Consider the following 24,365-nt stretch of genomic DNA (forward strand, 5'->3'; position numbering starts at 1 on the left):
GGAGCTTCTGTCACTAAAACAAATTCCTAGTATGTGTGAAAAACATACCTGGCAATAAAGCTCTTTCTGATTTTTTCTTCTTTCTGTTAAACGAGAATACACTTTGAAACCTTAACATGAATACAATTTCTGTAATTGTTTACCCATTTTGTAATATTTAGTTTGTTTGCTGTGCGATTTTCTCCTATGCAGTGACTGACAATACAACCATAAGATACACCAAAGCACAACATAAATTCACAGATCACATCCATTTTATTTGTTTGCTGTACTCCATATCTTTAGAATCCATATGTTTGCATGGAATAGATCCAAATTCTGCCCTTTATCCGGCAATCTTCATCTTCATTCTCAGCAGCAGCAACAGTCACAGTCAAAGTCCGCACTGGTAATTATTCAAATTTGAAAGTAGTGCCACCCTCGAGAAGCATTACGACATGGTTTATGGCACTGATATCAAACGCTCATTGGTTCTCACCTGCTTCGTCACAGATTGAGACAAGCCGTGTTTCACTGGATTGACATTTGAAATGAGTGCGCACCTTCACGGAGAGAAAACGGATTCATAATCTCACAGATTAATAAATTATGCTCTGTACCCTATAAAAAACTATTACTGCCAGAGAGGACTGCGACTGGAACTCATCATCATTTGAACTTCTTTTGGTACCACTTTTGACATTTTCGCTAAAAAATAAATGATTGTGATTAACGTTACACTTGTTTGTCTGTTATTCATTAATTTATAACAGTATGTAGTTTTAGGAAATGGTTATGGGTAGGTTTAGGGGTAGGTGTAGGATTAGTGGCTCAAAATATCGTTTTAATGTTATATTTTTACTAAAATTGTCATTTTCCTACACATTTCTGTCCATTATGTTTTATTCTTTTAACATTCTGTAAAAAATGGGTAGGTTTAGGTTCGGGGTGGGGTTTAGGGATCTTACATTTATCTAAAAAATGATAAAAAGGCAAAATATACATATATTTGTATTTTATTTGCTGTAAAAACGTAAGTATTTTTACGTTTTGGTGCCATAATTACGTCAGTATTGTACATTTTAGCACCTTTCAAAACGTACAAAAATGTATGTTTTGTGTCTTTTAAAGTTACGTATTAATAACTACTAGGGGTGTAACGATACGCTCAGGTCACGATACGGTACGTATCTCGATACTGAGTTCACGATACGATACGTATCTCGATATTTTGAACAAAATGAAACAGAAATTCAAACAAGATTTATTAAAAAAACATTAACAAATTTCAATAATTTTCCTTGTTGTACATACAAGATCACATTTCAATAAAATAAATAAATATAAAATTTTAACAAAAACCTTCTGTATTCAAATTAACAGTTGAATAGGGCTGTCTGTCACTGAAAAAAAAGTTAAATTTAACATGAACTTAGAATTATGAATAGGAGCCGTTCACATATCGCGTCTCAAAAAACGCGTGGAAGGCGCGGCCGCACCGCTTCTCCTTCTTTCCAAAGCGCTTGCGCTCCCGTGGTGTCGGTCGTTGCTATGCAACCGTGAACTGAGCTCTCCAAGAGGATCAGGATGTTTCTGCACAGGATAAATGATTTCTAGCCCTTGCATTAGTTTTACTACGAGATATATTGATGGAGATAAGATATAAAAACCACCATGTACAGCTATGATCAGCTGTTCGGCTGAGCTTTTGATGTTTTGTTACGGAAAGGCCATAGCTGATCGGTTGATTCTTGTCACACGACCTGCGGTGCGCTTGCGGCATTCTGAGAAGTTGAGAATTGCATGCGCGTCGATCCCATTATGAGTGCGCCTGCCGCGCGGCTACATTTGAAAATAATAACTGACTTGCACGCGGAAAAGACACAATATGTGAACAAAGAAAAATAAATGTTTGAGAGTGTGAAAAGTGTGTTTTAAAAGGGCCAATAGTCAGGAAAATAATTTACCTAAAAAATTGTACAAGGCCATTATTTTGTTTACACAGCACCATTTCAATTTTGCGCATCAATGCAGATGTCAAAATGTGAGGCAGTCTGAAATCAAAGCAAATGTGTCCCACAGCTTTACCCAAGATCTTATTGGTGTCTCATAGGTTACAATCTTGACAAGCAACAATCATAATGGACATTACCGGCTCAAGAGGCATTGAAGATGAGAAGGTTGGATGAAACGGATGAGAGAGAAGTAGACAGCTCTCTAATCAGAAGCCACATCCTCAACATTCCCATTACGCATGAACCCATCATTCAGACGGCCTTAAGAGAGTCGCTTAACACACAGCGTACACACCACACATCCAAACTGCCTCTAAATAAAGCATGACGTGGTGCAGAGCTTCTATCTCTCAAATTCTGGAACTTTCCCCAGAAGGGTCAGTAAAGTACACAGAGCATTGAGGGAAAACATTGGGGAGGAGAAAAGAAAAGAGCGCGGGAGGGAGAGCACAAGGGTGTCATCCACGTCTGGTGGTCTGGACATCATCTTACATAACTGTCTGGCTTCAGCTCAGTGACATGAGAACCTATAGCTCTAATGACACTAACGCGCTTTGACAGACTACATAGAGCCTTGAATTCTGTTGGGACCGATGCCAGACTTTGAGTGGCATTTGGAGTCTCATGAGCGAAACTCAAAAACAAAGAAAGATGCCAACTCAGGCACATCATCTGTTTTCATATACATTTCCTTTTATCTTCAACCACATACAATTCAGGAGATTAAAAGAATGGTTTAGCCAAAAATAAAACAACTGTCATCATGTACTCACCCTAGTGTCATTCCAAACCTGTTTACTTTGTTTTTCCATGGAGCACAAGACTGAAATGTGAGAATACCCTGGCCACTGTTTGTCTCATAATGAAAATGAAATGGGACAAATACTGTCAAACTGCAAACTGACAAAAAAGCACCACAACATTATCCATATGACTTTTGTACGCCATTCAAAGTATTCTGAAGGTATACAGTAGTTTCATTTGATAATGACTGGTCACGGGACAATGACTTTTGATGTTTTTTTTGTTTTCTTTGTTTCTTTGAGAGAGAGATGGCAACAATGGCATTTATTTTATTTTGTATAGCTTAAAAAGATGGAGTGCATTGTGAGTCGTATGTCTGCTTTGAAACAATCTATATTGTATAAATTGAAAAAAAAAAAAAAAGTGAATAAAAGGTATGTGCTACTTTTATGGTGCTTTTTTGTCCTTTGTAAGCTTGACAGCCCCAGTCCCCTTTATATTCATTTTATGGAGAAAAAAAAGCAGCCAGAATGTTCTTTAAAAATTCACCTTTTGCATTTCGCAGGGGGAAAAAAAGAAAAGAACGAAAAATCTGTTTGGATTGATGAGGATGAGTAAATTGTGCATTTTTGAGTGTCAAATGAGCGGCAGCCATTTAAAGGCATTACATGGACTCAGAGAGATAAATTATTTTCTTAAAAATCTTCATTTGTGTTTATCTGAAGAAAGCAAGTCATGTACATTGGGATGGTGTGAGGTTGAGTAAATTTTTGAGTGAACTATCCCTTTAACTGTGTTCTGTTGAATTATATTTTAAAACTGAATTTTCAGCATCATTATTCCAGTCTTCAGTGTCACATGATCCTTCAGAAATCAATCTAATTTGCTGATCAAGTTTTGCTGCTTTTCATAAACTGTGATACATGTTTTCATGGTTCATAAATCTTGAGCTGTTGTGTCTGTCAGTTTAACCTTGTTTTTGTTGGGTAAATCTCAAAGGTGTCTCAATGTTAAAAAAGAGTCAAAGGTAAGATGGTAAATTTGTGTGGTCTTTGAGAAGACAGTGAGTTAATGGATTCAAGAAAAGGAGTGTAAAAACATGGCATGAGTAATTGTCTCTGGCTCACATTCTTTTGTCTCCTTTCCCAGGTTGCTCACAATGGCCTTATTTTGGTAATGGACCACCCAAAATCAGGAAGGATAGCAGTGCCAGGTTTGTATAGAATTTGCTGTTGCTTATGTGCAAAACATTCCCTACAGTCCTTCATTTTGATCACTTTTAAGCACCTATTTCCAAGGTGGAACTTAGATGTGGTATTCTTGCATATCAGGAACACTTGCAGTTTCTGGAATAGTTCACCCAAAAATGTCAATTCTTTTATACCCTTAAAGGATTCTGTCAGGCACTTCTTATACAGAACCTTTTAAGGGTTACAATGGGCTATATGCACGGAGTGTTCTTTAGAACATCTGCATTAATATAAGCCAGCTGGAAAACTTCCGGTGAGAGTAATTTGCTGGTGTGTTGAGCATCAGTAGTGTAATACTTAGTTTATAATCAGAATATAGTCATTTAAATAGTCAGGCATAGTATTAATTTAGTTATTCAAACGTAAGACAGCATAAAAAATAAATAAACCTCAGTGTTCCTCCTCAGCTAAATTCAATTCAACCATCAGTTTTCACACTTTTATGTGAAAAAAAGCTTAAAAAAATTAATATTTATTGTGCACTTTAGTTAGATTAATTGAATAAAATGTGTGTTTTTACAAGTGTGCTGAAATCATTGATCTTGCGCTGCACTGACTGACAGCTGCTGTGATTACAAAGGGAAATAATGCGGTGCTTGCTTTCTGTGTCATTCCCACATTTTATGATGTGGGAACGTTAAAAGAGTATTTGTGTTTCTTTAGAATAGTTAAAGCATGAATCAGTCCAATATTGCAAAAGACATTTTTAAGAATATGTAAACATCCCTAAAGATAAATTGACTTTTTTATAAATTTACACAAGAAAAGTTATTGTTTTTCATGAGATTTTGTGAGTACTTCATACTTCACAGTGACAAAATGTATTTTTAAACCTAGTTATTTTATAATGTTTAATATTTAGTCAAAAACAAAGTGAAAAATGATTAGAGGAAATGGGTCCGTGTACCTTCGTATAATTTGTTTTATTTTTTTCGTTTTTTTCTTCTAAACGGAAAAAGGAAGAAAGCATTCATTTATCACATATTCAACCCTCCTCATGAGCATAAATAAACAAATCTCGAGTCGTTTTTTCATATTTTTATTTTTGTTTTAATCACACTTTGTTCTAATCCACCAAAAGGAAAAACAATAAAACCAAAATGGATAAACGGCTTGAATATTCGATTTCTACATGGGCGGGAATAAAACGCCCCTTTCCGCTGATTGGTCAACCAAAGATAAAGCCGCGCCATCAGTTCTCAGCTCCAGAATCAGCTCCGCGCAACAGTAGACTATATATCCGATACATTTGTACGGAATATTACAGAGTTTATTGCAACTACATTTAATCTAGTTCTCATCAAACAGCCAGACTAATATATAGGCCTAGCTCGACACAACCCGTGCCGGGGTAGAGCCTAGACAGAGCTTTTTTTATAAGCTATTCATTCGCGTAAGTTTAAATATTAATATTTGGCGGATTTATATTGTATTAAATATTAATTTACGTGGCATCTGCTCTCACAACTACTCCTAGCCTATGTATTTGCTTGGCACACCGCTGTTTTATTTAGCTGACCAATTCTAAAAATCTCTGCTGGAGCAACGCGACGCGCTGGACAGCGCGGAGAGAATGTATCAGATATTTTATCTGGGTCTATATCTCATCAAACAACCAGATTAATGAATGGCTCGACACAAACCCTGCAGACCATAGCTTTCTTCTGCCTGCGCATACATTTACATGCGGTGGAATTAGTTTATCATATTAAATATTAATTTATTTATATTGCATCTGCTGTCACAACTACCCCTAATTGGCACACCGCCTGTTTTATTTAGCTGATCATCTCTTGAAATCTGTGCACCAAAAATGCACGACGAACAGCGCAGAGTGTTACATTGTAGTGAAGTGCAGATCAGCAGTCCTGACATTGTTTTGAACCGTTTATTTCATTAACACTGAGTATGTCCCTCAAAACAATGTTTTATTTTTTTTTCTGCCAGCTAAATTTCTAAATCAGTCACAGATCATTGTGCGACTCCTGACATAAGGCGCACAGAGTAGCCTATAGTAGTAAATTCATGAATGAATCCGAGTCTTTGAGTGATTCACCAGCCATACAGCCTTTTATTACTGAATGAATCAGCGTTTCGAGCGAATCGATTGAATAAAATCACTCGTTCATTAACAGAGTGACTTGCTGCCACCTACTGGCGATATTTTATATTCGTTTCATCTTGTAATTTATTTCATATTTCTGTATTCAAATCATTTTGTATAATACATAAAATTAATGTAATTGCATTATGTATTTGCTCTGCTGTGTGAATGTATTAGCGGACCTCTCTAAGCAGCATTAATTGTGTAAATACATCTAAAAGCAACTTCAGATGCTGCATTGCCACCTCTGCAGTGCAAGATGCCTTTGAAACAAAATAATGTAAAAAATATAATTGTATTGACTAAGTGTAAGATTTTAAATTAAAAATGGCATGCCTTTAATAGGATATAGCTATTTTAAATATAGCTTATTTTACTAATTAATTTTTTGACGGTAATAGATGGCAATAACCCTTAAACACGTAATGAACGGCAAGACGCATTGAAAGTTTCTGTTTCTGTTCTGTTTTCAGTTAAAAAATGTGTCATTTAAGCGTGATTTAAGTTAATAATTATTGATTTTTACAACGAAAGTGATTCAATCAAAACCTTTAGCTCGATAGACTTTATAGCTGCTGCAAAGCCAAAACAAACGCTGTCTATTAATTTTCCTATTATCACTGTGAAGCTGCTTTGAAACAATCTGTATTGTAAGAAGCGCTATATAAATGAAGATGACTTGACCCTTGAATCGATTCTGCTCTGCGCTTCAGTAGACTGACCAATCTCAGCGCTGTCCAGTGCGGCACACAGTCCTGCACACAGATTGAGGCTAATAAGTGTGCCAAAGTTGTGATGCCACGTAAATTAATATTTATTATGATAAATTAGTATTTCACGGCACGCGAATGAATACAGAAGAAAGGTCTGTCTAGGCTCTGCCCCGGCACGGGTTGTGTCGAGCTAGGCCTATATATTAGTCTGGCTGTTTGATGAGAACTAGATTAAATGTAGTTGCAATAAACTCTGTAATATTCCGTACAAATGTATCGGATATATAGTCTACTGTTGCGCGGAGCTGATTCTGGAGCTGAGAACTGATGGCGCTGCTTTATCTTTGGGTGACCAATCAGCGGAAAGGGGCGTTTTATTCCCGCCCATGTAGAAATCGAATATTCAAGCCGTTTATCCATTTTGGTTTTATTGTTTTTCCTTTTGGTGGATTAGAACAAAGTGTGATTAAAACGAAAATAAAAATATGAAAAAACGACTCGAGATTTGTTTATTTATGCTCATGAGGAGGGTCGAATATGTGATAAATGAATGCTTTCTTCCTTTTTCCGTTTAGAAGACAAAAACGAAAAAACAAATTATACGAAGGTACACGGACCGAAATGGCTGATAAATGCGCAAATAAATGCTACTTTGCCTCCAGCTGCTGGTTAAAGTGGTAATTATTGTCTTTTTTATTTTTAAATAAGTGTTTTCTATCAAATGTTGAATTTCCAAGGGGACAATCTCAGAAGGATGAACAAATAATGTTTGTGATCATCACATTAAAAATAACATTTGAAGTGCCGGAAAAAATACAATTTGCATGTGCATGACACAACGTTTTCAAACAGTCCCAATAGCTTTGTCTTTATTGCAATCAATCAAACTGGTTTATTGGCAAATTAGGTAAATGTGATAACTGCATTAAAATATTAATACAACATTAAAAAGCCAACCATTGATGGTTTTGTGTCGATGTACAACGAGTACAGAATGAACAGCTAACAGTTCACCGGAAATGCCCGAGCTGGCTTAACGAAAACCAGGAAGTAACCGTGCATGTAGTCTATTATGGGATCATTTTATGGATTCAGTTTTGATAACTTTTCATTTTAATTAAATTTTATGAATTAAATAGCTTGTAAACACACTTTATCACTTAAAAAATGGGATAACCCATTAAGCATGAAAGAATTTTGCAATGCAAAGACATTTCTCCTTATATAGAACCTTTTAGGAATAAAGCGTTCTTTAAAATTTAGTCATGAATCCTAGAGTTCTATGTAGAACCCCACTAACCCTCTTTATATAAGAGCGTATATTCCAAGTCTTCTGAATCAAATGGGTTTAGAATGACATGAGGTTTGTTGTAAATAAAGGCATCATTTCATTTTTGGGTGAACTCTTCCTTTAACCTCTTTACACTTGAACTTTCTATTGCTTTTCTATACTATCTCTCCAACAATCTCTAGACACTTAATCACTTAATCATCCAGACCCTTGGACTTCGAAGAGGTCTACTTCCCTTTGCGACTCTCTTGTATCGAACAGTGGAGAATCATTTATTTTGATGTTTTGTTTTGACTTGTCTTTGTCCGTTCAGTGAAGTAAAGGTTTCTGCATTGACACAAAAGTCACCCCATGCTCTTTCATTCTTCGGTGTGAGAGTCCCAGAGAGACGCTTTCTGAACTCGTCTTTTCGTTTGATCGTCCACATATTTAAAACAAGCCATCATTGATCCCCAAAACGGACAGGGTTGCGGTCTGGTGAGCTTTTTGCCCCTAGAAAAGAATGTTGAGTGGATAGACAAAATTTTAGAAAGGTTAAATGCAGATGTTGGCTGTCGCCAAGACTATGTACAGTCATTTGTTCTTAGCGATTTGATTCCTGCTGTTTTCATGTTGCTTCAAATGCCAGACCCTGATGGACTCACTCCAGACAGGTGGTTTTACTAACAGTGAATTTAGTTGCGGTTTGCAGTTCTGTAAACACACAAATACATGCCACTTACGTAGACACCAGTGAACGACCCCTGCTAATGATCTATGCTTTGTCCCTTCAGTGACTAAAAAGCAAACACTGGCAGGAAAAGACCGCTAATGGTTTTGTCATGGCTAGTCGGTTAATCCTTTTGTCTATGTGTACAAAGAGTCCTTAAAGTTCCATCCTCACAGTCCCCCCAATTTTATCTTTTTCACGTGCGCCAAAAATGTTTTTGAATGAAGAGCACTCCATGCTTTCTGCATGCTTCCACAACCACAAAACAAATGCATTCTGTGTCAGTTGTCTCTGGAGTGATACCGGGATAATCAGGCGGGTCCTTTGATGGCCACGAAAGGTTGTTTACCAGTTCACATTGTTTGCATGTTGTCTCCATCCCAGCCAAATCAAGGATGATTGTCAAGAATTTCTCTGGAAAAAAGGGGCAGAAACCACAACAAACACCTTTTTCCATTCCGCATTCCTCGTCCCTGACCCATAAATTTGCTATAACACCACAGCATATACTCGAGGCCTCTAATCTTGTACAGCTATTTATATAACACCACTGTCTGTCCATGTTTTCAAACTTTTTTTTTCTCACCAGCAGCTGCACATGTGGAGCATTTTCCCGCGTTTGGTGACTTTGTGATGTTATCAAACAATTTGCAGTAGATAAGAGGTTCGTTTTTTAGCGCAGCGGTCCGGTACCTCGCTATTTATTCCTTTAAACTCCAATGTCGCTATTCACATCAAATTTAAGGCATTAAAGAACCAAAAATGGAGCGCCGAACAACATAGGCACGAAATTGGCCATTAGCTGCCGTCGACTGTAAGCTAGAATTATGTAATGGATGTCAGGGGTGGGCGCATCAGAGCTGAATGAGACCAAAATGGCTTTATGAAACAATCGGACAGCAATGAGGGTTATCGGATTACATAATCGACAAATTACTAATGACCAGACTTTCGTAGGGATGCCTGTGTGGGCAAAACTACAGGAATGCATGTTAAGAAACATTGTCCAGCTTTTTTTAAGGCACCAGAGAGCGAGAACGAAAAGGGCTCAGAGGATGTTTTTGTGCCGCTGATTGCGAGAAGCTGCCTCATTAGCGATTGTGCAGGACAGTGTATTGTGAGGCACTTCCCAAAATAACCCCCTTTATTTAAACCAAAGGCCCTTGGCAGAGGCTTCTTGTTAGCTGAGTTTGCGGTTCTCTCGAATTTGACCAGCTAAGGTGAACATTTTATGATGTGGGAACTTTAAAAGAGTATTTGTGCTTCTTTAGAATAGTTAAAGCATGAATCAGTCCAATATTGCAAAAGACATTTTTAAGAATATGTAAACATCCTTAAAGATAAATTTACTTCTGATGCAAAATTGTATTAGATAAAAGTAAATTCATAATATATTCTCTAAAAACAGGTCTTAATATCTGAGACCATTGATAAATGTATCTTGTTTTTAAGGCTGTTTAGGTATTATATTAGTTATTTAAAATGGTTAGTTCCTGTCCTTGATTCTGATTGGTCAATAGCTATGACCGCTTCACCCAACAGTTCTGTGTATCACTACACAACACCCTTAGCAACCACTTTTGACATTGTAACTGTATGTTCTCAATTGATATTGTTCATTGAAGCTTACTGTATTATGAAGAAGAGTATTGTGAGAAAGAGTTTATTACCTGCATTCAGATTTAGCATTTTCCTTCAGGTCAGTCCTATATTCATAATAAAAAATCAGTTTAACCCTCTGGAGTCTGAGGCTGATTTGGGGTCTTGGTGTAGTTTTGACATGCCTTGACATTTGTGCTTTTTCAGTTGTTTATAAACATATTAATGACAAAAGTCTCATTACACTGTATTCAGCAGAAATTAGGTTACAATAATATGTGAGCAACAAGTGTGTACATGTTTGTATTTTTGGCAGATTTGCCTCTTTTTTTTTTTTTTTTTTTTTTTTGAAGTTTATTTAAAATATAGTTAACCATATAAATGAGAGTCAAAGACACATTTTGAGTACACAGTTATACCTGGAAATATATACTGTTTAAAGATATATGTGAACATCATGGCAACATGGCATTTGGTGTTTCTGCACTGGATAAGAAAGAAAGAAAGAAAGGAAGGAAGAAAGAAAGGAAGAAAGAAAGAAAGAAAGAAAGAAAGAAAGAAAGAAAGAAAGAAAGAAAGAAAGAAAGAAAGAAAGAAAGAAAGAAAGAAAGAAAGAAAGAAAGAAACACTTTCCAGTCAGTGATCTCAGTATCGTATTCATGCTGTCCAGTGTGGGCCAATATCTGGTCACTATGATTCTCAAATCTATGAGATAAAAGAAAAAAAAAACCTGTGAGCATGCTGATAACAGGATCATATCAGCTATTGTATTAACGCTAATATAATGTCCACTCTTAACAGAAAACATGATTTTTGTGATCTCATGCATGCACATATGATTGCACATCATGTGAAAAATTATATTTTTAATTACAGTACTGGTAAAAAAAATGGGCACATTACTATTTTTTAATGTTTTTGAAAGTCTCATGCTCATCAAGCCTACATTTATTTGATCAAAAATACAGAAACAAACAGCAATACTGTGAAACATTACAATTTAAAATAATGGTTTTCTATGTCATATACTTTAAAATATGATTTATTTCTTTGATGCAAAGCTTTTATCATTCATTGCAAACAAAATCTTCATAGGCTATTTTACAGAAAACCCTTCATAATCTGTCCAAAACAGGCCAAAATAAATATTGTCTAAACATTCATATTGCTATGACATATTTGTCTTATTTGTTATATTTTAGAGCCTATAAATGTTAATGTGCAGTTCAATATGTTGCTAACACATTTTATTTCAGTATTTATTACTTATTTCAGTCGATTTCACTCATCTCAGTATAGCAATATTTTTGGGGAAAAGCTAATAATCATTCACACAGAGACACAGAACATGCAGGATTCATATTTAAACAGTGTTTTTGCAGCTTAATATTGACAGACACAAGTCTATATAACGATTAGAATAAAGAATGTAGGGATAAAAAAACAACAAAAAAAAAAAACTTACCTTGGCATGACATACAATCGTCGGCTTGATCAAGTTGATCCTAAAAATGGAATTGAATCCAGTCATGTTCTTCCTCTGTGGTAAATTCTTTTAGAATTATTCATCACCACATCTCAAAACAATGAAAAGTACATGAATCTGACTAAGCTTGATGCATTTTTCCGAGCTGATGCATGCGTTCACTCTCTGTTGCATGTATTGCCTCAGAATTTGCGTCTGAATAGCGCTCGCGCTCCGTGGGCATCACCGCATTAGTGGATAGTGAGCTGAGTCGCAAACATCAGACATCTCTCAATTTTCAAACAAATTACATAAACAGAGAATATTTGTTTTCACTTGCATGAACCTGATATTTCAACGTTTCTTTAGACATAAGTCTCATTTTTGTGTGATTATTATTCACTAAGTTACAGTTCATTTTCTGTGGAGTATCAGATTGGACTTCATTCACAGAAAGATGACAGGTCGCGCATCATGTTAGTTTTCTTTATTTTGCAAAAAGCACAACATTTAGGTTTTACTCTGAGTGTACACAAATAAAAGATGATATTCTATAGTTTCAATTGAGATATTACTTTTGTCTCTATGACAAAAAGTTGAGTATTTTAAGTTGATTTTGCTGCTATGTGAAAGAAATCCAGCAAAACGTGCCGGTGCGTTTCCCGACTTCTGAGCGTTATATGTCCAATGTATTATATTGTCCTTTTAACAGTGTAAGGTGCCCTCGAATGAAAAATTGAATTTATCCTGGCATAGTCAAATAACAAGAGTTCAGTACATGGAAATGACATACAGTGAGTCTCAAACTCCATTGTTTCCTCCTTCTTATATAAATCTCATTTGTTTAAAAGACCTCCGATGAACAGGCGAATCTCAACATAACACCGACTGTTACGTAACAGTCGGGGTGTACGCCCCAATATTTGCATATGCCAGCCCATGTTCCCAACATTATGAAAGGCATTAGACAAGGGCAGCCAGTATTAACGTCTGGATCTGCACAGGTGAATCAACAGACTAGGTAAGCAAGCAAGAACAATAGCGAAAAATGGCAGATAGAGCAATAATAACTGACATGATCCATGATATCATGATATTTTTAGTGATATTTGTAAATTGTCTTTCTAAATGTTTCGTTAGCATGTTGCTAATGTACTGTTAAATGTGGTTAAAGTTACCATCGTTTCTTACTGTATTCACGGAGACAAGAGCCGTCGCTATTTTCATTATTAAACACTTGCAGTCTGTATAATGCATAAACACAACTTCATTCTTTATATATCTCTCCAACAGTGTAGCATTAGCCATTAGCCATGGAGCACAGCCTCAAATTCATTCAGAATCAAATGTAAACAATATAACAGTATACAATACTGACATATGCATGCATGATGAACACTTTGTAAAGATCAATTTGATGGTTATATTAGCTGTGTAAACTTTGTTTATGCACTGTTCAAGGCAAGCGCAAGCTCCGTGGGCGTGGAGCACGAGAATTAAAGGGCCAGTAGCCCTGAATCGGCTCATTTATAATGATGCCCCAAAATAGGCAGTTAAAAAAAATGAATTAAAAAAATCTAAGGGGTATTTTTAACTCCCTGAGGTCTGAAAACGTGCCGGCGCGTTTTGCAGGATTTTTTTCACATAGCAGCAGAACAGACTTAAAATACTTGTCATAGAGACATAAGTAATATATCAATTGAAACTATAGAATGTCTTCTTTTATTTGTGTACACTCAGAGTAAAAACACAATGTTGTGCTTTTTGTAAAATAAAGAAAACTAACATGATGCGTGATCTCTCGTCTATCTCTAAACGAAGTCCAATCTGATAGTTCTCTGAAAATGAACTGTGACTTATGAATACTAATGACAAAAAAATGACACTTACGTGTAAAGAAACATTAAAATGTCAGGTTTTAAATCGTGCAAGTCAAATTGAAAACAAACATTCTGTGTTTATGTAATCTGTATGAAAAGAGAGCCATGTCAGAAGTCTGTGATTCAGCTCATTACTCAGTAGTCAATACTTGTATGCATTGTCTCAGTCGTGTATTTATTGTCTTGAAAAGTGTTTATTTGGATGTTAAAGCCGTGGTTAGCGATCTCTAGAAGACATGTCGTTAGTTCCTAGTTCCTTTTCTTCTTTATATGAATTTGTGGCCTAAAGGTGTACAGAGAGCGCCCTCCGGCTGCAAGTATGAATTAAAAACACCATTCCTGAAATGTCCTCTTCTTCTTTAGAATAATTTGTGGACTAAATGTGCACAGAGAGCGCCCACCGGCTGCAAGTATGAATTGAAAACACAGTATCCAGCACTCATAGTGATGACAATAAATATTACTTCTCAGTATAGAAAATTGACATAAATATATAAGAATCCATCAATATTTCTCCGAATGTGCATGCTTTCAAGCTAAAAGCCTATATGAAATGCCATAGAGGTAACATAATTGTTCAGACACTTTGCATCACAGAAATACATTATATTTAAAAGAATAGAATAGAATAGAAATAATAGAATAATAATAGAATACCATTGTTTATAAATTGTAATAATATTTCACAGTATTGCTGTTTATGGTGAGCTGAGACATTATTACAGAGGGGATTTTTTCACAGCCTACCTGACTGAAAGACCTCATTAATATGCAAGTCATTTCAGGTCATTATTATGTGATTCTTTTATCTTCTCAGGTGTAAATGGCCCATTATTCATGCAGATTCACGCCTCCATGCATACTGTGTTTCTTGACAAAAAGTGTCTTACAAAAACTAAATCAATATATTGTTTTATATGAAGGAGTAGGCAGCATCATTTTTACATAATTCGGAAGCAAAAACTCTAGTCTACAACCTCCAATACCCAAAAGTCTTGTGAACACAGATTTAATATACTTTTTTTGGCCTTATTTCAGTGACTTACGTTTTTTGTTTTTTCAATAACCACACATAAACATTATTCCTTCAAAAATACAAACATACACATACATGTTCCTCACATATTATTATAGCCTAGTTTGTGCTGAATACAGTGTAATGACACTTTTGTCATTTATATGTTTATGAACAACTGAAAAAAGCACAAATGTCAGGGCATGTCAAAACTTCTCCAAGCCCCAAATCAGCCTCAGACTCCAGAGGGTTAAGCTAAAATTTCACAGACACATTCAGGGGAGACCTTAGACTTATATTACATCTTTTAAAAAAAAAAGTTCTAGGGCACCTTTAAGGGGTTTTCCCATGACTTTTAGCACTAGTCAAAGCATTTGTCAGTTGCGTCTTGTTCCGTGTTCACAACAATTCAGTCTTTTCAATGTAAAAGTCTTCGCTACTGACTGACACACTCATAAAGACAGTCTTTGCCACCATCTAATGGCGTAATAATGTAACTTCTGTTGCTATTCACAGTCATGGACAATTTTTTTTTATCCGGCGGAAGGAAGGCTTTTAGTGAAAGTTTACTTCATAAAAGTTGCATTGATACATATTTTTGGCTTTCATATTTGTATTGTGTGGTAACTGTTTTATAAAAGCAATAAGGTACTAGAGGTTAGTGCTGTATCATGAATAAGTCATGGCTGAAGGGGTTACTCTGCTTTGCGTCATGTCTAACAACCTCTACAGCCGTGACTTATTCACAATACAGCACAGCCTCTCGTAAACAGGCTTTTATTGTATGGCAAGAGCTGTGTAACAAAGTTTTCCATAAAAAAATAACAGCAAATGGGTTTGTATTGACATATGTGAGTAAATAATGTCCAAAAACTGAACAACTATTTTGATTTAAAAAGTCTTCACCACTTTAGCTAGTAAAAGTAAGCAAATAATACAAATAATGGTTAGGATTCATGACCAATTAAAGTTAACCATCTGTAATTCTATTATCAGAGTAATTGCTACTATAGTTCTTGGCGTGTATAGTTTTATAGAGTGGTTCAGTGAATCAGCCCACCCAATAGAGTTCCTCGCTGCTGTGAATCATTCTTTTCCTGACGTTAGCAGGTTTGATGTGTTCCATAATAACACATTGATTTTTACCATCTTCTAGAACATTATGTAATTGTCCATGTATTCTGCAAGAACACATAAACGCTCATGCACATTGTGTGCTCTTTAGCTGTCAGGCCCAGAGAACACCAGCTTTGAGCACTACGTCTAAACTTTCTGAAGTGTGAAGAGTCTGTGTGTGCTTGCAGTGGCACTGCTTTAGTTTCTGTGCATTTAAAAGTAAGGAATTATAACTCAGTGGTTAGAAATACACAATGAATCATTCCAAACTATTATTTCAATAGTTCTGTCTGTCTATCTGTCTATCTATCTGTCTATCTATCTATCTATCTATCTATCTATCTATCTATCTATCTATCTATCTATCTATCTATCTATCTATCTATCTATCTATCTATCTATCTATCTATCTATCTATCTATCTATCTATCCACAATATATACTATGCATATAAAAATTATACAAGGCTCAGAATACTTGATTCTGATTGATCATTTTTGGCATTCTGTGGTCTTTTTTTTTTCTTCTTTTTTATTATTTAGTTTTGTTATCTCAATGACTGCTCAGCTGAGTAATTGTTCCACACAACCAATTTCCTGCATATCATTGCTTTTTTCGTGTCTCATATCACTCTGCTTTGTTCATCTAAAATAATTTCAGATCAAATCAACATTCCATTTATTTATTTATTTATTTGGCAAATAGTTGTATAATAAGTGTCTCTAATATGCATTCAGTCATTCATTAATCACAAAATAAACCTCTTCAGGGTTAGACAATCACCCTGTCAGTGTTTGTTTAGCAAGAATGACCGTCCATCTGTACATTATTCCTTATATACAGTAGTGACGACAAAAGTGAATTTATGTTCCACCAACAAGCTACATTAAGTTAGAGGAACTTAATAATTTGTAGAATAAACACAAATATTTAAGCTGATTACTTAAAAAAAAAATAAGATGCTCCAACTACCTTTTAGCCCTGGGACCAATTAATCTTATCTAATTCAGTTCAAATCAACAGCTATCATATATAGCACTTGCTAACATAATTCATTTAACATGTATATTTAATGAACAAGTAAGATATTACTTGTCACTGGCATTAGTGCAGTCATTGCTTATGGAGTCAATGTAGTGTTTACCTTCATGTATCTACTCTTCAGCACAATGATAACCACAAAAACTTCAACATTACAGAAACTGTTTTAAATGTCAAACATAACAGCATCAAACACTAACTGGTCTTTCCTTTCACTAAAAAACAAAATAACACTTAATTTAAACATGTATTCTCCTTATACAATCCTATGCAAAGCATGCTGGGAACTAGAAATCCTCTGCTTAATTTGTGGCCTAAAGGTGTACAGAGCGCCCTCTGGCTGCAAGTATGAATTGAAAACACAGTATCCAGCACTCATAGTGATGACAATAAATAAAACTTCTCCAAGCCCCAAATCAGCCTCAGACTCCAGAGGGTTAAGGTATCAACTCTTTTTTTTTTTTTTTTTTAAGATGTTGGAAGTTAGGGGATGTTAGAGTCATGTAAAGCAATACTATAGACATTGAAGTGCCCTGCAATCATTTCCACATAGCTGTTCTCGTCTTGTGCAGCGAGGTTGGTTAGTTTGGTTTGAACTGATAAGATGTAAACTTCAGATGATTTGTCAAGCCTGGTGGCATTCACATATAACCTTATTGAAACATATACAACATACTTCTGTTTCCCCATCTTCCATCTTGGAGCCGTGCAGGATGTAGGAAGGTAGTCCTGAGGGAAATTTTATGAATGAGAAGGTACGGACATGAGGTGGTGAGAAAGGCCATAGGCAAAGTGCATCTCCTCTGACGTAAGGTTCCCAAACTCCCTCAGCGGTCTCCTCTGGTCAACGCTGAAATGTCATATGAATTGACAGGTGAAGTTTTTTACTCAGAAAGTCTCAAAAAGGAGTCCTGGTTGTCATTGTGGTTCTTGTTCCCCAACAGACATTCTACTGACTGTAAGTAACTTTTCAAGTACATGTCATCTTATTATACTAACACTATAACCTAACAGACTTAGTTGACATTTTTGCAAATTAAAGCTGAAGTCCGCAACTTTTTTGTGTTAAAATTTACAAAAATTCTATAATGAGAATATACAACATGAATCCATTTCCCAAACCGTGTTTTTGTCTTATCCTGAATCATTATGGTACACTTATAATAAGTTTTTATATCCGGACTATTTCAGACCAGACTGGTAGGACTCGCCGCAGAGTATCACAGTAACTGCGTGATTCGCCATAGACATACACGGAGAAAAGTAGCTCTGGCTAGAATGTTCCTCCGCAAGACGCATGCAGTTCTGTTTGTTAACCACTAGAGGGCCAAAAATCGCGGACAGCAGCTTTAATGAGAGTTAGTTGACATGCTATTGCAAAGTTACTTAAATGTCTAAAGTGGACTATTGGCACAAAGTGTAACCCATTGTGCTTCATGTTTTAATCAGCTATTCAGCGTTTGCTGTAACATTGCAGTTCTTTATGAGCCATTTTTTCCTGTTTGATGCTAGTTGAAGACATGACCCAGTTTACAATGTGTTTACTGGCGCCAGGGCGGGGCAACCTGTCACTCACATGAGATTGACCAATAGCAAACCACAACCATTCAAACATCCGATCAATGCCAAATTCATGGACAAATTCAAATCCTGTGTTGATTCTTGCTCCAGAAGCCGTTTTACTCAGATGGATGTAACAACAGACTATTCCAACTTCTGTCTCATGTCAGCTTTGCAATATTCCCATGTGGATGGAAAATGTATAGTATTGATATTCAAAACTTTCCATATACCCACGCTTGCATAAATATCCATAAGATAATTCATAATTAAAGATAAAAGCAATTGTTTTTTGCTTTTAGTGTAGATTTATGTACATTTGTGGCCCTTCCACACAGCTAGAACACGAACTTACTCTTCAGAAAGAATTCAAGAGGGAAACACCATTTTGGACATTAAGGATTCCTGACAAGATGACTTATAGATCAGTAAAGCTGCAGATGATCCTTTTCACATCAAAGATATGTTTCAGATGTCTCTGGGGTCTGAGCTTGTGTGAATGAGAGCGTTTATGTTCACAGTCTGTCAGATCCCCTTGCAACACAGAGCTGCTTTGACGTCACCCTGAGCCAGCTTTCTTGGGTTGTTAGCGCTGATATTGCTGTAATTCCCCCTGTAGACTTAGTGAAGTATGCACTACAAACATCTATGATGCAACAGGGACTGCTCCTAAATCATATGCCTTGGCATTTTTTTTTTTTTTTTTTTTTTTACAAAGCTTAGTTTTCCCTCAGGCTGATTTTTGGAGCATTTAGGTCACCTTCCACTTCTCTTAGGGAGTTTGTTTGTCGTGTGCCAAGGTCTCACAGGTTTGAGGATACACATAATCTTACTTTTGTGTAGTTAAGCTTTCTCTAGGTTGTTCCACAAGGTTTTATGGGTCGAGATGATCTAACACTTTTACTGAATATTTTTTCGGCATTAAAAGAATGCTCACATCAAGCTCCCTCAAGAGAATGTGTGGCATTGTCAGTTTTCAGAGAAAACATTCAAATATGCCAAATTTACACTGCAAAGATGGCACAAAAGCGCTTCTGATATAGCTTTAAGGTGTCTTTACACAGACTGTTTAATATGGAAGCTTGTTTCTGCCACGGAATAAAACAATTTAAAAGAAAATTCTGACTTTTTTCGCAATTGTGTCTTCATATCACGCAATTCTGACATTATAACTCGCAATTCTGACTTTATAACTCGATTGTATCTTCATATCACGCAATTCTGAGAAAAAGTCAGAATTACGAGATGTACGCTCGCAATTGCAAGAAAAAAAGTAAAAATTGTAAGGAAAAAAAGTCAGAATATATTCTTAATTATGGACAGTTCACGATTAAATTTTTTACTGTATGTCACTCACATAATATCAAAATGAATATCAATACAAACAATATTTACGTATTTTTTAAATAAAAATGGGCATCACTTCATTGACCCGTACACACGGTTTCAAAGATATAGCCACAAGACTACTTTTTAGTGCTTTAAAAACAAGCTTCACATTTTTGTTGGCCTCATAGACTCCCATTGTTTGCTTGTTTTTTGTTTTTTTAAGAAAAGAGGATAAATTGGGGACAAAATGTTATGGACACTAAGCCACTAATGCTGTAGATGGAGCTTAACTTGTCTTGAACCTGAAACAGGGCTTAGACTATGTCTTCTTGTGTCACTTTTGTAGTTTTATGTCGGAAATGAGTTTTGGCTCATTGGGTTTCTCTGGACGTGGACTTGGACAGTGATGGGGCTCATAATGTTTTATGAATGATTTTACCACAGTTTGATTGGCCATATTCTCTTATTTGATCGTTGCATACAAACCCAGCCAGAATGAATAGAAGTTTATTTCTGCCTTTTAAAATGTGACTCACAGTTTCCAGGGATCCTTAAATAAATTCATCAGCTTCTAACTTCACCATCTCTTTGCTGTCTCAGTGTACAAAGGCAGCACCTCTCGTACATTATTTTATTCATATTTAAGTAGGAGTACTTGCCAGCTAGTCTGAATTCCTTGCTCTTTTTCCTCATGCCATAATATAATGAGGTTTCCCACTCTTATGTATGTTTCACATTCGACTCTTTTATCCGACACCGCTTCCGTTTTTTTTTCTTTTTTTTCTTCAGTCGTCATCTCTCTCCCTCGCCTATTAAAGATGCAGTGAGTAGTTAAAAAGAAGCTGAAAGGTTTAATAAAAGGACTGTGAGGTGCTACTTGTTGCGTGGGCTCAAAGCACCGGAGATGAAGATGTTCATCTCCGCTTGACAGCTCGAGCTTGCCGTTCTGGGACACATGAGAATTCACGCTGAATCTCACCCACTCCTTTTCTGTCTTCCTCTCCCTCTCTTCATTTCAAACTAGAAACAGAGCACGGGAAGAGAGATAAATGTGGATGTTTCAGCATGAGAGATGATTTTCATAAATAAACATTTGGATGTATTGGATTGTTTACAGGTCACTTAGAGTCTGCATGCTTGCGTTGTGAATTATAAAATCGATGGTTCAGATCTTAGATACGGATTCAAACAATTAAGAGGGTTTAACATGAAACCCTGCTCCCAGGATAGACCTGAATTGTCTTGTCAAGGGCTAAGCAGTGTCCCGGCATCTGAATGTCCCTACTTTCCTCTATAGTAGGTGAAAAACAGAATGTGAAATGTCTAAATTTATAATATTCATAAAACAAAAAGTTTTTCTGTCAAGATTGCAACATACTGCACATATTCATACTTATTTTAATAGTAGCAAAAAAAAAATTCTTATCACATGTAGTACCTACTAAGACAGTATGCAGTTTCAGAGAGAAACTATTTCAGTGCTAGAATGTTAATGTGAGCTGTTTAGCAGCTGTCAACCAATCATAAACTTCCTCAGTGTTTACCTCATTAAATATTCATGCACAGTAACATTTACATTTACTAAGAGAAACAGTTAAAAATGTTGAAGAGTGATGGAAAACATGCATGACTGGTGTACACACACACACACAATAGTGGCTAAAAGTGACGTCTGGCCTAGGAAAATTGACACCCCTTATTCAAATATTATTAAAAATGTGTTAAAGATTTTGTAAACATATTGCATAGTTGAGCTTAGAGTCAATTGTTTTATTTGTGATAACACATTGAAACAATGAATTGTGTGGTTATCATTTTTGACCAGGCTGTCATACAAAGAAATTATGAACAGATGCAAAAACAAGAGAGAACCAATTAAATAGTTTCATAGTAAAATAAAATCTGTAGCTGTAGTTTGCCTTTTTTTTTTCTTTTTTTTTTTAATAATTGTCAGATTACAAATTACACATTACCAACTTAACCAAATTTAGTGTTTTGTTCTTCCCTTATATTTAAAGGAGACCTATTATGCCCCTTTTCACAAGATGTAATATAAGTCTCTAGTGTTCCCAGAATGCGTCTGTGAAGTTTCAGTTCAAAATACCCCACAGATCATTTATTATAGCTTGTCAAATTTCCCTCTGTTTGGGTGTGAGCAAAAACACACAGTTTTTGTGTCCCTTTAAATGACGGCATGTCAACAACAGTCTACTACAACAACTCTTCCTCTTCTCTAAAGCAGCCCAACATGGCCTCGCCCCCTTTGTTGCGTGTTCTCAGGGACGGGGTTTATGTAAAGTTTAGGGTTAGTGATGTCACTAACCCGGGAAGAAGCTCATTGTAGTCCCTTCCAGCCGTTTGTTGTAGTCCTTGAACAGAGAATTCTTTAAAAGAAAATATCTCCCTTTGAACTTTGAGCATCGTAACTTTGAAGATATTGTTTATGCTCAAACAGCAACATTACACGCTAACAACGGCAATGATTATATTTACATTGAAACTGTTTTAATGCAAGTACACTTAGAGAATTGTTTATGTGTAATAGCTTTGCCTGTAGAAATCCCATCACTCTTTTACAATACTCAGGATAAATGATCTGTACTCTTTCTCAAGTCCCCACTGCAGTTAAGACCTGTTTCTCTTCACTTCACTCAGCGCTGTAGATCTCCACTGGGAAATTCTCTATCTTCTCTTTTCTTCTTTTTCTCTGCTTTGTCAACCATGCAGAACTAGAGATGCTCTTCACATACGCACTACATACAGAAAGTCAACACAAACCTGAATCCCGCTGAACACATTTGAGATTAATTGGACTGCTGTAAATGTGTCGGACCGCACTGATGCTCTTGTGTCTCCCACAGTTATGTTTCAGCACCGAGAGGAAAAATTTCCAATTTATTTATATTTTCTGAAAAGTGTTAGGCACTTGCTAAGGTGGTTTAAGATACTGTGATTTAGTGATTTACTTTATTTCTGTATATTTCCTACCTGAATATTACTGTTAGACCTACCTGAAAATCTCAAAGCAGTATTTTAAAAAGTATTATAAAGTATTTATAAAGTATTTTTTCCATTTATTTCTCCCATAGGGATTTCAAAAATGTCTTTGTTATAGCATTTTAAGCCATGAACCAAACCAATCAGCTTGAGGTGAATAACATTACAAACTTTTATGTACTTTCTTTACGTCTTCAACAGAACCAAATACCATCGATGAGCAACTGTCGCACTCTATTATAGTGGGTTTATGTGACGTTTGTTTTATGTTCACTTAAATTAAAAGTTGTTATATTTTAAAGCCTATTAAATGTTAAAAAAAATATGCCTTTCAATTATACTCTAATGCTGAATTGCTTAAAATTGAGAAAAAAAAAATTAATAGAGACATCAAGTATTACTATCAGTGATACTGGCTTTCATTCATAGTTCTTAGTAAAAATATGCCTTAGTAAAAATATGCCTTTAAACATAAAACAAAATAAACTGTCTTTATGATTTTGACATTAATTAATTTGTAGATGTATTAAAAATATTAAATATAATAATATTGAAATAATATAATGCAATTACTTTTTCTTATTATCAATGTTGCAAACAGTTGCGCTGCTTTATATATTTTTTCTTTTGTATAGAAAGATCACATTTATTTGAAATAGAAATTTCATGTAACATGATATGTTTCTTTACTGATCAAAAGCATTAGTCTTTCTAATATATATATATGGCTATTTCAACTATCCCTTTATATTCTTAAACTGATAAACAGTTTGCCCACCAAGGTCATTAACCTGTTTACAGTTGCTAAGCAACTTGCCACATTAATTTAGAACTCATTTGATGTGTGCGGTCACAGGTGTGTGCATCCCGGCTTCAAATGTGACTCATCCCATCAGATTTTACAGCCGGAACTAGCTGTGTTATACATTTCCGTTTATATGTCAGATAAAGCGGTGTAGATTAGATATAGATTGCTGTAACTAATCTGAACCAGACAGAACTATCTAGTTTTAACAGGTTTGTCTTTCTTGAAGCAAGGAAACTGTTATCTGTAAGGGAATGGAAATGAGGTGACCACGACACAATCCGATTGTCACTGATAATTGCTGTATGGAAAGAATATTTTCCTTTACCATGGGGGAATCTCAATGGAAATGCCGGAAAACGAAGTTCAATCTTTTTTCAATCAGGAAGGAAAATGCTCTTTATGGTTGGATGATGATATTTACATGCAATCAGAGGCCCACAGGATGCATGCATGCATATCTCTTGGAAAACGTCAGAAGCAATTTAGCTCAGCAATACAATTGTATATTTAGCATGTCAGTGTGGTTTACCGTAATCTTTCAATCCTGTCTCCCTGAGAGAATCTGAACTGTCTAAGAGCTCTCTGAACTGTGTACTGATGTTCACAAGTATCTTATTTTAAGTTGTTCCAGCCCAAACATGCGTCGTGATGTTTACGTGCTTTACAGATTAAGGATGGAGTACTCGGAAATAAAGAACTGTGCCTGTTTACACTCTTAAAAATAGGTTTTTTATTGGCATCTATGGTTCC

At 35.7% G+C, this 24,365-nt stretch overlaps 1 protein-coding gene across 1 annotated transcript in view; it reads left to right on the forward strand.

Annotated features, from left to right (window-relative positions):
* The window catches only part of sugct (succinyl-CoA:glutarate-CoA transferase), a 201,114-nt gene that overhangs the window by 169,208 nt on the left and 7,541 nt on the right, over nucleotides 1-24,365 (forward strand). The window contains exon 13 of the mRNA XM_067378105.1: nucleotides 3,888-3,951. Coding sequence (XP_067234206.1) covers nucleotides 3,888-3,951 — 64 coding nt within the window. The remainder of the gene's footprint in view (nucleotides 1-3,887; nucleotides 3,952-24,365) is intronic.

Source organism: Chanodichthys erythropterus, chromosome 23 (assembly GCF_024489055.1).
Source record: "Chanodichthys erythropterus isolate Z2021 chromosome 23, ASM2448905v1, whole genome shotgun sequence".
Taxonomy (NCBI): domain Eukaryota; kingdom Metazoa; phylum Chordata; class Actinopteri; order Cypriniformes; family Xenocyprididae; genus Chanodichthys; species Chanodichthys erythropterus.